At 36.8% G+C, this 14,457-nt stretch overlaps 1 protein-coding gene across 1 annotated transcript in view; it reads left to right on the forward strand.

The window, feature by feature from the left end:
* Window positions 1–869: 869 nt before the first annotated feature.
* Window positions 870–14,457, forward strand: part of USP24 (ubiquitin specific peptidase 24) — a 51,656-nt gene continuing 38,068 nt past the window's right edge. The window contains exons 1-14 of the mRNA XM_009586016.1: window positions 870–1,047; window positions 2,016–2,083; window positions 3,579–3,722; window positions 4,246–4,368; window positions 5,242–5,277; window positions 5,870–5,935; window positions 7,499–7,564; window positions 8,543–8,617; window positions 9,377–9,535; window positions 11,007–11,121; window positions 11,659–11,762; window positions 12,923–13,030; window positions 13,489–13,584; window positions 13,722–13,883. Coding sequence (XP_009584311.1) covers window positions 2,051–2,083; window positions 3,579–3,722; window positions 4,246–4,368; window positions 5,242–5,277; window positions 5,870–5,935; window positions 7,499–7,564; window positions 8,543–8,617; window positions 9,377–9,535; window positions 11,007–11,121; window positions 11,659–11,762; window positions 12,923–13,030; window positions 13,489–13,584; window positions 13,722–13,883 — 1,287 coding nt within the window. The 5' untranslated portion in view covers window positions 870–1,047; window positions 2,016–2,050. The remainder of the gene's footprint in view (window positions 1,048–2,015; window positions 2,084–3,578; window positions 3,723–4,245; window positions 4,369–5,241; window positions 5,278–5,869; window positions 5,936–7,498; window positions 7,565–8,542; window positions 8,618–9,376; window positions 9,536–11,006; window positions 11,122–11,658; window positions 11,763–12,922; window positions 13,031–13,488; window positions 13,585–13,721; window positions 13,884–14,457) is intronic.

Genomic DNA, 14,457 nt, shown 5'->3' on the forward strand with positions numbered 1-14,457 from the left:
GGGAAAGTTAGCCCATGTGAACTCTTTGACACATTGGGTAGCTAGCGTCTGTTTGAGGTTAAAAAATAAACAAAAGAAAATAAATGGGTAACTTGTCTACTCTTTCATTTGGCGCTATTGAGGCAGTTACCTCATATGGCACTTAGCAGAGAACATGGGGCTAATTCTGTGTTCTGCCTGTACACAGAAATAGCTGCTGTTTAGTGGCACTAGCACGGAAACCTGTAAAGCTGAGCTGCAGACATCTGCTTGCTTTTTCCCTCTTTGCCTTCCAGAACATTTTCCAGTAACTCATTTTGACTTCAGGAGAAGGACAATTGTAGTTTCCTTGTCGGACAACTATATTTGAGATGTAAATTTTTCTTTGGATAATTAGCTAATAAAAAATAATAATCCTTATGCACTGGATTAGTCTTTTTTTGTTTCTTAATGTGATGGGGTGAGAGGGTGATAAAATTGGCCTCCCTTAAAATAAACTATTCCATATTCTACAACAGTTGTTGAGCAGAGGATTAATATGCATATCTATGAAGATCAGGGTTTGTACTCTACAGTCTCACAGGGACTGGAAGTACTTATCACTTGGCTCTAGGATCCAATATGCTAAGGAACAAGATTTGCCACTTAAATAGGTAATTAGTTAGCAATTAGTCATGTAAACATAGCATTTATCACCTACACGAAATATATAAAGGTATGTAATCCCTTCACTTCAAATTGAAATATTAAATTCTACTTTGAAAAACACAAGCAGCCTCAGGGTTGTTGAGAATTTGACATGCTTATTATAAGCACAGCAGCTTTTTCTGAAGCTACTAAATCCTTTAAAGTGTCTAGGAGAAAGAGAGAAAATTGTTTCACTTGAACTTCTTTATTCACAGAAAAATGATGAAAATGGGAATTGCTCTGGTGAAGGTATTGAGTTTCCAACAACTAACTTATATGAACTGGAGAGCAGAGTTTTAACAGATCACTGGTCCATACCCTATAAGCGGGAAGAGTCTCTAGGCAAGTGCCTAATTGCATCCACCTACCTAGCAAGACTGGGTAAGTTCTCTTTCTACACATATAAAGATTACCTATTCAAAGGATTTCATAGTACAGTGGGCAGTTATGTCTTTCGTATTAATCTCGCAGTTGTTTACTTAGCACCCTGCAGAATGATCACATCTCTGTGAAGGTGGTTAACAGAGAACTATTCTACCCAATGCTGTAAAAAGAATGTCAGTCTCTAAAGTAACTTGTTTACTTAAGCTTTTTTAAAAAGTGGGGCATGTTTCTTTATGTTCTAATGATAGTAGGAATTACTCTTTTTCAGAGCTGAATTACTGACTCTTTTTTTCATTGTGCTGGTTATTTTCCATTCGTAAAAACAAGCTGTCATCTAAATCCATGCTGTACCATGCTTGTATAACTGGTTGTTTTTCCCTAGTGAAATGCTTATACTGCATTAGACCTGAATTTGACTTTTCTGTATTCAGTACTTTGGCTGGGGTTAAGAGTGTTACGGAGGCATCATGCCCAACAACTGGTTTATAATAAGAGCGCAAGATAGTTCTCCCATAGTGCCTGATGGCAGACTAAAAGGAGGTTATAATCTGTTGGAAGAATGGAAGTTGTTAGGTGGTTCTGGTTTGCTTCTTTGTTTCTAAACTGTTAAAAGCACGTAATTAGACTTGGTTTTGGGTGGAGGCTGTGAAGCATCAGAAATTATCTGAAGTTAGTATAAGTTACAAACTTTGAAGGGAGAAATACTTATGGTGCTAGTAATGCTTGAGGAAGTTGTAAAAGATGGAACATTTGGAAACTTCTTATTTCTAAAAGACGAGTTCTCTTGACGCACTACTTGTGGCTGAAAAAGCATGCTAGTTATGAATGAACAGTAGTACGTTTATTACTGCTCGTTTTGGTTGGTGTTCCCAAAAACTCAAAAACTTGCAACAAGCTCCCTGAGGTAATCTTAAAAAGTTGGGGTTTTTTTAATACTTTAAAAAAGCACTCTCCTTTCTGTAAAGGTCTTTCTGATTCTGATGAGAATTGCAAGAGATTTATGGACAGATGCATGCCTGAAGCATTTAAAAAGGTAAGTAGGTACAGTAAACCAATTCAATGTTTCTTTGCGTTGTTCATGGTGGAAATAGTGTCTTGTAATCCAGACTTAAGAAACTATGGTAACTAGTATGTTCTTAGATTAAAATCATAGTCAGATTATTTTCCTAGATTAAAATCATACAAAATCCCAATTCTGCAACTCTGGCCAATTCTGGCACATAGCTTTTCTTTTTTTTCTTTTTTTTTTTCCTCCTATTTTTTTCTTTCTTAAATGAAGAGCTCTATATTAATTAGTGGAGCCTAAAGACAATTTTAAAGACCCTTGGATACAGCCATTAATGGCAAGTTCAGAATCAGATTTCCTTTAACTCTATTCTTTCTGCTCCTTCTTTGGAGGGTTGCTAAATTCTTTCTTACCTCTTCGCATGATCTGTTTAGAATTTGTCTTTCCCCTCAGTGCTTAATGCCTAATGTGCTTCTCTGGCTGTTCTTCTCTGGGTTATTGTGAATTTTCTCTACAGAGCTCCACAAACCATTTTGCTTCCCGCTATTCTATCCATTTTGGATACTGCCTAAATTTCTTGCCCGGTTTTTGGACCATATATATAAAAAATATATACATCTTTTAAAAAGTTACTCAGACCTAATCTTAAAATACTGAGAATATAAGTATATTTAAGGAAGATAGAAATTTAATTATTTTTCCATTTGGCTTTTAGAGTAATAACTTCACATATAATGCTTTTAAATCACTTGGTATTTTTTGCATATTAAATAAACAGTGTAGATTGCTCCTCCAGAAGGATAATCTGTAGAAATCTAAGTTCAGAATATGCTGAATTACAATTTGCTGAAATATTTGCAAGAAACTCTCTTCTTTCTTAAAACGGTACAAAAAGTAATTATATTTAAAGTATTTAACTTTTTTAACTTATTTTAACTTCAGACACAGCTGGCAGAAATTTGCAGAGGGAAGCTTAATGTTCTTTGTAAACAACCACATTAGACCAGACTTAAAGAACATGTTTCACTAGGTGGGAAAGCAGCATGGAATTACCTCTCTCTTCATGGTACATGTTCTTTGTTTTCCAACAGAAACTGCTCAAAAAGTGTGAATTGGTAAATGGTTATTACAGCTGAATCAGTGCAGCTTTGTGGCACGCCTACTTGAAGATTTAATAGTTGTGTCTTCAATCTGCAGACACATTATTTGCATATTAGTTGTTCTTTGCAAAGGTTACAGTCTTCGCTAGTGCGTGGAAATGGAAAACAGTTTGCTTTGCTACATTGTATTTTCTGTCATAAACTGTGATTTAAGGTGTTCTTCAACGAAATTACAAATTTAATTAACTCTTAAGCCATTAGTGCAGGAAGAGCATCTGAAAAACACACCAGATAGTGTTTAGTACGCTCTAAGGAAACATTTGCTCTCAAAACAATTTCAGCAGTTGATAAATTTCTCCTGTTTTGTGATTGTGCTCAAATGTCAAAATATTACTTCTTTTTTTTGTTTTTTTTTTTTTAAGCTGTTGACATCCAGTGCTGTTCACAAATGGGGAACTGAAATCCATGAAGGAATATACAACATGCTTATGCTGCTAGTGGACCTGGTTGCAGAAAGAGTAAAACAAGATCCTATTCCTGTGGGCCTGCTCGGTGTACTTACAATGGTATTTGACTCTTTGGCATTTCATAATTATGCTGCTGCTGCTTTTTCTAATTATATTTAAGTTGTAGTATATTGCCTTACAATCTGCAGCCATTGCTTGCTGCGGATTTTTGACATCCAGTATGCAATTCATAAAGGGGTGAGTGCTGTTCAAAACTTTTGAAAACTAGCGCGTTCAAAAAAAAAAAAAAATCACATCTGCTGTCACTTCACTGTTTATTTTTTAAAACTGGTACTTTGAGTTCATCTCCCCCTTTACACAGATACCTGGCTCACATGGGTGTTAGATATTGTCTATACAGAATGGAAGCTTCAGAATGCTTTATACAGTGACAACTGAGAGGCAGGAGCCGGGGTCTTCTGTTAAACTTTGGTTTTTGCTAGATCTTTAACTGTCAAGCAGGAGAATGCTCGACTGAAAAAGTTAGACATTATCAATCAACTGAAAAAGTCAGACATTATCAAGATAAGTTTTGAGACTGGCATAAGCCATGCTGTTCATTGCAATGGGCTTTTCTTTCAAGGCATTTAACCCCGACAATGAGTATCATTTCAAGAATCGAATGAAGGTATGCCAGAGAAACTGGGCAGAAGTCTTCGGGGAGGGGAATATGCATGCTGTCTCGCCCATATCTAGTTTTCAGAAGGTGAGTATGGCCATGCCCTAAAACCTATTTTTAGGGTAGATGTGTTTGTTTCAGAAAAGATTGTTTGATTAGTAGGTATTTATAACACAAGAAAGCTTAAATGTGTCCCCAACAGCAAATAGATCTTCAGTATATGTTGGTCTGTAGAAATGAATTTGTCTTCTCAAATTGCCCCAGTTCTCTATTAAAGGCTGGATTTAGAAATTGGTATACTTTCATGTCTGAAGTATCACAACAATTAGACAGGTAGATCTATTGTATCTAAGGTCTGAAATCTATTTGGCTCTTGACTGTGAAATGACCAGGTAGTGTACAGTTCTAGCAGAGAATTCACGCTTTTCTGACAGCCAAGGATAGGATATCTTCAAGCCAGACACACTGTCAAGGAGGCAGTTTTTGAGGTTTGCACTGTTTTGTCACTGTTGTTCCAGATGGGTAGGTCTAAAAAAAAAAAAAAAAAGGAGCCTTGGTGGTGTTGATCTCTCCTTCAGGAAACAAGCTTGTGGCTGTAGAAAGAAAATTCTATGTCTGCTGCTTTGGGAAAGGTTCTTTAGTAATGTTCCATGCTGCTAATGAGCTATAAATACAGTTGCTTGTGAGTCAGCAGCCACAGTGCGTACTGTTGCCACAGCACATGGTCAGTGATGTCAAGCAGAGTCCAAAAAAGGATGATGCTAATGAGAACCTCCCAGAGCTCCAGCTTGGTAAAGAAGCTGTTACAAACACATTGCTGTTTTCTTTGAAATAATAGTGCATGCATTTGGGGTGTGGGTTAATGGGCTGAATGTGTCTGTCCAGGTCTCTGTTTCAGAAGACAAATGTTTAGCATTGATTGTTGCATCTACTAATTTGTTAATATTTTAATTGTTCAAGGAACCTCATGGGTGGCTGGTGGATCTGGTAAACAGGGTAGGTAAATGTAAACCAAGCAGAACTGTTATTTGTCACATTGAATTCATTGGGCTTCAGAGATAATTTCTTCTTCCCCCCTCCCCCCAACTTGTTTTTTCCACTATTCACTTTTGTGACAACCACAAAAAAAATAGTTTAAGATTTTAATCCTGCCTACATGTAGGGAAGGGGCCTTGCTAAACAAATCTTGTTGAGTTGCTGCCTTCTCCCTTGAGCACCTTTACCCTAACATGGTAGCTATGACGAGAGGAAGTTGAGAGCTCAGTTTAGGCTGCTGTGCTGTTTCCCAGTCAAATGTGCTTGACCAGTCAGCTGTTGCTGTATGTGGTATATCTTTCTTCCCTATATCCATTTTTACCTAAGACAGAGTTTCTAGCTTGATGTTTAAACTGGTACCAGGTATAATTGCATTCCCCAGTGTGCCCCTGAATTCCCGTGAAAACATAAAGCTTATGTTGAATGTGATGTTCCACGGTAAAGGATACTTGTTGGCATCCCAGGAACTCTCAATGGAGTATTTTCTATAATAGCTTATTTAAAAAATGAAGTATTGTAGTTCACTAACATAATACTGATTTTTTTATTTCAGTTTGCAGAGTTGGGTGGATTTTCAGCAATTCAGTCCAAACTCAATTCAGAAGATATTGAACTTGGGGTAAGTTCATCTTCTGTCACAAGACTTCTCCATTTCCATTACACACTTCATGTAGAACCTGTACCATCCCTTTTTGGCAGTGCTCTTACCTTTGCTTTGGTACCAGAGCAACACTCCCACAGCGCCCTGGAGAAGTGCTGTCAGACTGGAGGTCAAATGAGGTTGTGCATAAGAATCCTGACTGAAGAGTTTTTGAGACATCACAGAAAAGAGGAAGGGTTAGTGTACCTTTCTGGCTAACATTCAGCCTTCCAGTTAGATATCAATCAGTCTAGTTTCACTGTAAATTCACAAGTATGTCCCTGGCTTTCTGTTTATTTCAGCTGTAACTGCATTTAGCTGCAAGTGAATTGACTTCTATCATTTATTATAGAAATCATTGTTTAAGGAAAAAAAATCCTTAGGAAGACAGACACTGTCAATCCTAAGCAACTTTTCAAGAGCTGTGTCTGAAAAGTGACTGGTTCAACAGTTCTATTTTTGGTGACAAAGCCTAACTTGTTCAATTTTAGCTTCCTAATCTATATTCAGGAGACTTCATAATCTTTCAAGCTTTGAAGAACAAGGAGGCTAAGGGAAAACCATGTTACTTAGAATCTTGTCCCTCAGTATAAAATCAGTCTGCTTTCAGTGAAATGCCATTTGGAGAGAATTCAACTTCATTTCTTGGGGTATTGATATTTGCTACTTTATAAAGAGATAGGTTCATATATGAGCATGACAGAAGAATAAGGAAACTTGATTTAAATCCTGGTACTGCAATAGAAATTGTGACTTTGTTTAATGACTAATGACTACTTGCTTAGGAAGGAAGTCTGGTTCAGCATCACTTAATTTAGGCCTTTGATTGTAGTGGTGCACACTCAATTTCACAATTCTTGAGCCAGTGTGGGAAGAAACCAATTTTGATATTATTTATTGGCAAACAAATGTCTTTATACATTTCATTTCTTGATAATATTTACCACTTGAAAATCATAGAATCATAGAATGGTTTGGGTATATAATCTCAAATACAGTTTGGGTAGTATAGGTATATAGTTTGGGTATAAAGTAAATAAGAATAAAATCATGCATTGAAGAGATCTTGACATGTATATGACACATTTACAAAAGCTTTCTCCCACTTAATGCTTTGGGGAAGAAATTTGCCATATGGCTTTAACCTTAAGTCTTGCATTCACACTTCTCATTTCTATAGAGAGCAACCAAAATGTGATGTGTTCCTTTCTGTCTGTTTACTTCTGTGACTGAAACAGGATTAGACAGAGAAGACTGAACAGAATGATGAGAAGACCAAGATTAGTAAAAACTGGGAAGGCATTTTTTATTTCACGCAAAAATATATAACACATACTGTATGCCATAGAGTAAATCTCTTTCCTGAACCATGTGTTGTTGTAAAGGAGTTGCACACCAAAATCAATTTGTGGCAAATGACTGGAAGTTATCGTGTGAGATAAATAATACTTACTCACCTTCCTTTGCCTTTTAAGGCATAGATCACTAGCTCGGAAAAGATCTCTTATATGTGCACCTAAATACTTGCTGTATTTCTTTCAGGCAATCTCTGCATTAGTTCAACCATTCGGAGTTTGTGCAGAATATCTTAACTCTTCTGTAGTACAGGTAAAATGCCTTTGTTACAAGTTCTTTTCAGCAAATAGTAAAGCCTTGAAACGTGATTGTGGTAGTTTGCTCAAAGTTAGATGCAGCTCTCTGTGTTAAAGTAGATCATGAGCAGTACGGTATCAGAAAGACAACTACATGAGAACCTGTTCTTTTTATCGTAGGAATTTGAAAAACCAGAGGACTGAAAATTAGTTTACAACTGTGTTGGTGTGAAACTGGTGACTAATGCGAAAAGCCTTCAAAACTCACTTTGCATAAAGTACAAGAATCGTTTTGAGCATCCTGAGGGTGATGGATAGAGGGCTCAGACAATGTTCAGATTCATTTTCTAAGCACAGTGATCTGTAGTCACTTATCTACGTCTGCAACAGTGAAAAGCTTTGCCACTGCCGTTAGTAAGCTTCATCAGTGTAAAGCATGTGGGAAAAGAATCTAGCCTGATGGGTGGATTTTGTTTTAAATATAACTTTCTGGCTGAGATCAAGCACATGGATATGAGAGTTTACACTGGGAAAAATTGTGGTACAGGGAAAAAAAAAAATCACCATGATATATTGGTACACGCAAATATACCCCAGGCTTCACACCTACACTCACTAACAAAAACTATTGATTTAATAAGTGATTGAAAGTCTTTATTTGAAAAGGAGGTAGTTTAGAACCCATTGGGAATCAGAGATGCATATATCTAATAACTGATGCATTTTGAAAGATTTATTGTTTCTTTCTTTTTTTTTTTTTTTTTTAAAAAACCTGTATTATGGTGGTCTGAAATGGCTTCTTACTCTAATTGCTTCTTTTTCTGGATGTACCTAGCAGGATAATTCTATATATGCAGTAGGTGTTGCTTTATGTCCAAGATAATTGTGAGCTTTCAGCTACGTATTTCACTTTGCTGCAGCCAGATCTTCTGAGTAATGTAATTGATTTCAGGAAACATAAAATGATTGTCATGCCTTTTCTCACGTTCTTTAGCCCATGCTGGATCCAATCATTCATAAAATGATTAAATATGTACAGAATGTAGAAGAGAAGGACTTGAAAGACAAGGTAATGTTTTATATATATTAAATATAGGAGGAACTTACTATGTGTCTTGGAAATGCTGGCAACATAGGCTAGAACAATAGCTTTATTTTCACTGGCAAAAATACAGCCTGTTCTGAATTCTGACTGAATGACATTGAACAAAATACATTTACCCAATTCCATTCAATACCCTTTTCAGTAGATATCTGGTGTCATGACCCTTTTAAAAATATTTTGCTGCTGTTGCTATTAATTATGGTTTTGTTTGTCCCCTTCTGAAGTGTACAGAATGCTCACTTCTCTAACTGACTTGAAGATGCTTGCTATCTTGCAGTCTGTTAAATTCTTAAAACTTCTGTGCATGTGACTGTTGCACTAGCTGCTTCTGAGAATTTGGTAATTGTTGATAAAATGTCCATGTAACTTGTGACTACTTCCTGTATTTGGCATTCAGTTCTATTAAATTTTTGAGTGTTGCCTTTTTACTTAGACTTAAATTCTTAATTGTAAACTAGAAAGTATGCACAGGTTTTTTAACTACAGAGGAGCAATTTAGTGTACCAAATCTGTAGCAGGAGAGTCCACTTTAACCAAAGGTTTTGTTGTCTTAGAATTCCCAGTGTACAAGTAATACTTTCAGATGTACATGGTACTGCATTTCATAGATTAAAGGGTCTGTATTGGGTCACTAAACCTACACTTTGTGAATCACTGAAGTCTGAAACAGAATAGCAAAAATAGCAATGTTTCTATTTGACCTTTTTTTGTTGTTTTAAACAGAGACTAGTCAGTATCCCTGAGCTCTTGTCTGGTATCAAACTGCTGTGTATGCGCTTCCAACCTGATTTAGTAACTGCGGTAGATGACTTACGGCTGGACATTCTGTTGCGCATGTTAAAATCTCCTCACTTCAGTGCAAAAATGAATTCCCTCAAAGAAGTAGGTTTACTTTTTGTGTGGGTGTGTACGTACGTGTGCATCTGTGTAGGTGGGATGGTTGTTAGTAAGTCATTGAAACCACAACCTTAAAAAAGAGATGGCGTGATATTTCGTGACAAATTATGTTGCCTTAGCAAAAGCTTAGTTTGTAGTAAATACCAAAACAAGTTATTGTGACAAGAGTTTTTTGTAATATTAGTAGCCACTGCAAGGACCGCGGTCTCCCAATTAGAAAACAACTAGACATAGTCTGAACCTTTTCTAAGAACTGCAATTTCGGATTGATTTATAAGCAATGGTCTATGCTATTCATTGAATATTCACTCTGAGATAACCCTGATAATTCAGAGCATCCTATGGGATATCCCTTTTCTCTCCTCCTCTCCCCTCCTCCTCAGGAAAGGGGAAAAAACCAAACGGGACTTAATCCTAGATTGGTGTCTCAGTCCAGTTACATCAGATCGTTACACTATGTAATTGGTTTTGGGTTTTTTTTTAATTATGGTTGTACATGGACACTGTAGTAGCACCTAGGAGCTGGAGTTTATGGACCAGGGCTCTTTGTGCTAGTATCTTGTATCTAAGTAGAAGAAAACTGTTTTATTTTTCATGGGCGTTGTGGTTAAGTATAGAGTTGTTCATTCATCTCTTCCTTCCAGAACTTGTACAATTTAAGTGTCCCCAAAAAAGGCATTTTTTTTGGTATGCAGACATTGTAAGGTGTTTTAGAGTCCCTCTTTTGTGCTTTTTGCTTCTTTATTTATGGGAAAGTTGAGATGTTAAACCTCATTGCTGTTTGGTTCTTAATCATAAATGCCATGTATCCTTGGTAAAGTTATAAAAGTGCGGCTTTTGAAGGCTTTAGCAGAAATGTTCTCTTCCTCCCCAGAGTGAGGAGCCTGTATCGGTTCTGTATTGGCTAAAAAATAGGACACTGATTTGAGTGTAACAAGCAGAAGCCTGAGATAACCTACTTCTGGTATATCTGTAGAAATATACCTGGCAGCACAGGCCAGCTTTTATGTGTCACACTGGGAATAAGAATCTACTGCATCAGAGACTGATGACAGGGAGGTGTTTCTGGTTAGGGATTTGCCTTTAAACAGCTTATTAAAAAAAAAAAAACAAAGAAAAAAAAAAAAACAAAACACTCCCCCCCAAACAAATAAAAAACCCAAACAAATCAACCAAAAAAAAACCCCCAAAACCAACCAAACAAATCAACAAAAAAAAAAACCAAACCAACCAAACAAATTAACCAAAAAAACCCCCCAAAACCAACCAAACAAATCAACCAAAAAAAAAAACCCAAAACCAACCAAACAAAAAAAACCCCAAACACTTCCTATGCTCAAAATATTTCAGTATTCACGCTTAAGCTTCGCAGTAAGCCTTTTGAATAGATTTCATTGTGTGCATGTATGATGTGTGTGGGAATCATTGTTAGAATCTCACATTTTGCAATTTCTAGGTAACTAAATTAATAGAAGACAGCACTGTATCCAAGTCAGTGAAGAATGCAATAGATACAGACAGACTACTAAATTGGCTAGTAGAAAATTCTGTCCTGTCAATCGCTCTAGAAGGTAAGCTCTTTCGCAAAGACTTTTGGCATGTGCTTTGAATGTCTCAAATTTAAAAATTTTGTCTGTACCTTTCAATACATTTTAATGGAACACTGTTAACAAAGGAGTTCAAGGTTTTTATCGTCTTCAAAATAGAATAAGGAAAACGCTGCAAATTCTGCTACTATCGCCTAGTCCTCTATTTGACAGGTGTGCATATGTCTTCTGCTATACCTGAGGTTTTTACTCTCAGTTTATCTCTGTGTATTGTTAGCCCCTAGAAAAGAGAGAAGAGAGGTTTTGGGTTTTTTCCCAAGTAGTAAGGCCCTATAGGTGTGAACTTCTATCAGATGTATGAGGTAAAACAAAATAAAAATAGAAGGAGCCTTTTCTTTTTCTTTGAACTGATAGATTTGTCTGTAACAGTAAAGAAAGAATTTTCAAATGAAGATAACTTTGTTCTTCTCCCTTTTAAAAGAACTTGTTCATTCTTCTGCATTTAATATATCTAATACTGTTTTAAATTTATTAATTTAGTTACCTTTCTTTGTTTCATAGGTAATATAGACCAAGCGCAATACTGTGATCGTATAAAGGGAATTATTGAACTGCTGGGCAGTAAATTATCTTTAGATGAGCTCACTAAAATTTGGAGAATTCAGGTAAGTAACCAAGACTAGGCAGGTGCTTTTAGACTGTCTTACGAAAGCAGACATTCTAGTGGTGGGATTTTTTGGTTTATAATACAGGCATCTCTTTATTGGGAAGTGGAAGTGTTGAGATCTTAACAGTATAATTAATACAGAGGCTTTCTTCTACTTCTTCCTTTACCATTTAAAATCAAGTGTTCTGGCAATTTCTTGTAACTCAGCTGTTAAATCTTACGATGAAGTTCAGTTCATTTGACTTGGAATAAGAGTCGTCAGCCTGAAATAGGTGATAGAGTGTTTGTCTAGACCAAAGACCATGCCTAAGGATATTAATTTTCATGGCTGGAGGTGTAAATTTGAATGCAGCTCACAGTGTGACTCTAAAGAGAGTGGGCTCAAACTGTATGAATTCTCATTTAACTTCCTGTACATATAACTGACTGACAAGTCATCTTTTCACATTCACTTTATGTATATTCAACTTATTGCTGTGTAGGATAGGTGGTTTGACTGCTTAATGCAAATGACATGGAAATTTTGACCAGAAACGTAATCTTCTGCTGCAGGAAATGGTTTTCTTCTCTGTCCAAATGCTGAAGTTTTAGACTAAACTCATTGGACACTGTCAGCTCTGCAGTATGTGCGGGCATGGTAGCAAGTCTTGCATGCTTAGTAGAGCTGAAGTATGATTCTAGCTTGCTCACTTTTATTCTTTAATAAAATGCGATACTTCCTTCCCCCTTCTGGCTGTTGTTACCATGGTGCTCCGATCAGTGTGGGAGGAGATTTTGTATTGCTCACTTTTGAATGAAGCCTTAAAGGGTGTCAGGGATGGAGCACCCCACACATGAACTTAACCAAGCAGTAAAAATGGTGGTGTTTGTATTGCTGGCACCACACCTTACAGCGGTATGTGCCATTGCAACATCTTGAAGCTGCTGTAATAATGACAGACTAACTTATTCTTTCCTGCTTTAGAATTACTTCCAAAGACCTCTCTGCCAGTGAAATGAGGAGCAGAGACAGTTATTCTTACCTTGTGTTTCTAATACGTAGAAAGCTGTTATTCTTTCTCATTAGTATGAATAGTAGGATAATGCTTTCATGAAGACTTTTCTCTGTCTCATTTGGGATAAAGACCTAACTTCATGTGTTGTCCTTCCTCTTTTCAGTCAGGACAATCCTCCACTGTGATTGAAAACATACATACCATTATTGCTGCAGCTGCTGTGAAGTTTAGCTCTGATCAGCTCAATCATTTATTTGTCTTAATCCAAAAGGTAAGTTTTCACATGAATTTACATTCCTTAGGAAGAGAATTGATGAGATATACTTGTGCATCCAGCCTACCAAAAGGCAAATGCCTTGAATACATTTATATTTTCTATATTAAAATATAAATATAAAATTGGCTATAAAATAGCACTTTTAATACTGGGGTTTTTTTTCTGTTAACCCAAAAGCCTGATCTGGTACTGCTAATTGACTTAGATTTTAAGTACATTATATAGGCAGTGCTAATCTCTTCTAGTTTATATTTGAAAAAGAGTTGGGCAAGTTAGTACTGTGACTCCCAGTAACAAAAATAAGGAAATATGCATGATGGAAACATACTTGTTTGTATTTTGATTTTCCTGCAGTAAAACAATTGTAAATTGTATTTTTGTGTACGCTTGAGACTTAACAGACTGACGGTGCTTGCTGCTGTAATAGTGAACGTTATTTCTTTGCCACACAGAGCTGGGAGACAGAAAGTGATAGAGTGCGACAGAAGCTGTTAAGTCTGATAGGGCGCATTGGTCGAGAAGCACGGGTGGAGACAACCACCGGAAAGGCAAGTGAATGTGAAATAAAATATCTCTCTTTTTCTGCCCCCGCCCCCCCCCGGCTCTCCTTTATTAAACGTATAGGGTTGCTAGTCTCTGTCTCTGTACTTCTAGGTACTGACTAATCTTGCACTTCTTTCTCTAGGTTCTGGAGGTACTTTGGGAGCTGGCTCATCTTCCAACATTACCATGTAGTCTTATTCAGCAGGCCTTGGAAGAACATCTGACAATCCTCAGTGATGCCTATGCAGTGAAAGAGGCAATCAAAAGAAGCTACATCATCAAATGCATAGAGGATATTAAGAGGGTTGGTTTATTATTTTATCTTTTCCAAAATGGAATGTTATCTAGCCTTGATGTCGCCCTTTCTTTCAAGATGCACAAATTGCGTGTCCCATCTGTAAGTTCTTACCTTGGGGAGTCCACAAGAGGGGTAGGCTTTGTGTGAGCCAGTTTGTTGACCATGAGACTCATAGTAAGTCTCTTGCCTTTGTTTTAAGCAAATTTTCAGCACAAGGAGTGATCAGTTTATGGGAAACTACCAGGATGGGCCCAAGGTTAGAATTTGCAAATGGAACCACTATAAAGGTATGTCAGTATTTTAACTGTCCCTTTCATGTGAAAGCCTAGATTAGTTTTCTTTGAGTTAAGCATGTGTTCTGGCATGGCCATTAAGTCTCAAAATGCAAATCGATATTTAAATCATAGTAGTTTTGTATTTTAATAAAATACTTAAACTCTTTTCATCTAACATAAAGAAGCCATTCCCGCAGCTGCCGGTGCTAAGATGTTTCCTGGCAGCAGCAGAGATGTGCATGGCTTAAAAGACTGCATATACTCTATCCTGCACTGTTCACATAGCAGGCAGCTTTTCTTGAGGT

Source organism: Fulmarus glacialis, unplaced genomic scaffold (assembly GCF_000690835.1).
Source record: "Fulmarus glacialis isolate BGI_N327 unplaced genomic scaffold, ASM69083v1 scaffold1271, whole genome shotgun sequence".
Lineage (NCBI taxonomy): Eukaryota > Metazoa > Chordata > Aves > Procellariiformes > Procellariidae > Fulmarus > Fulmarus glacialis.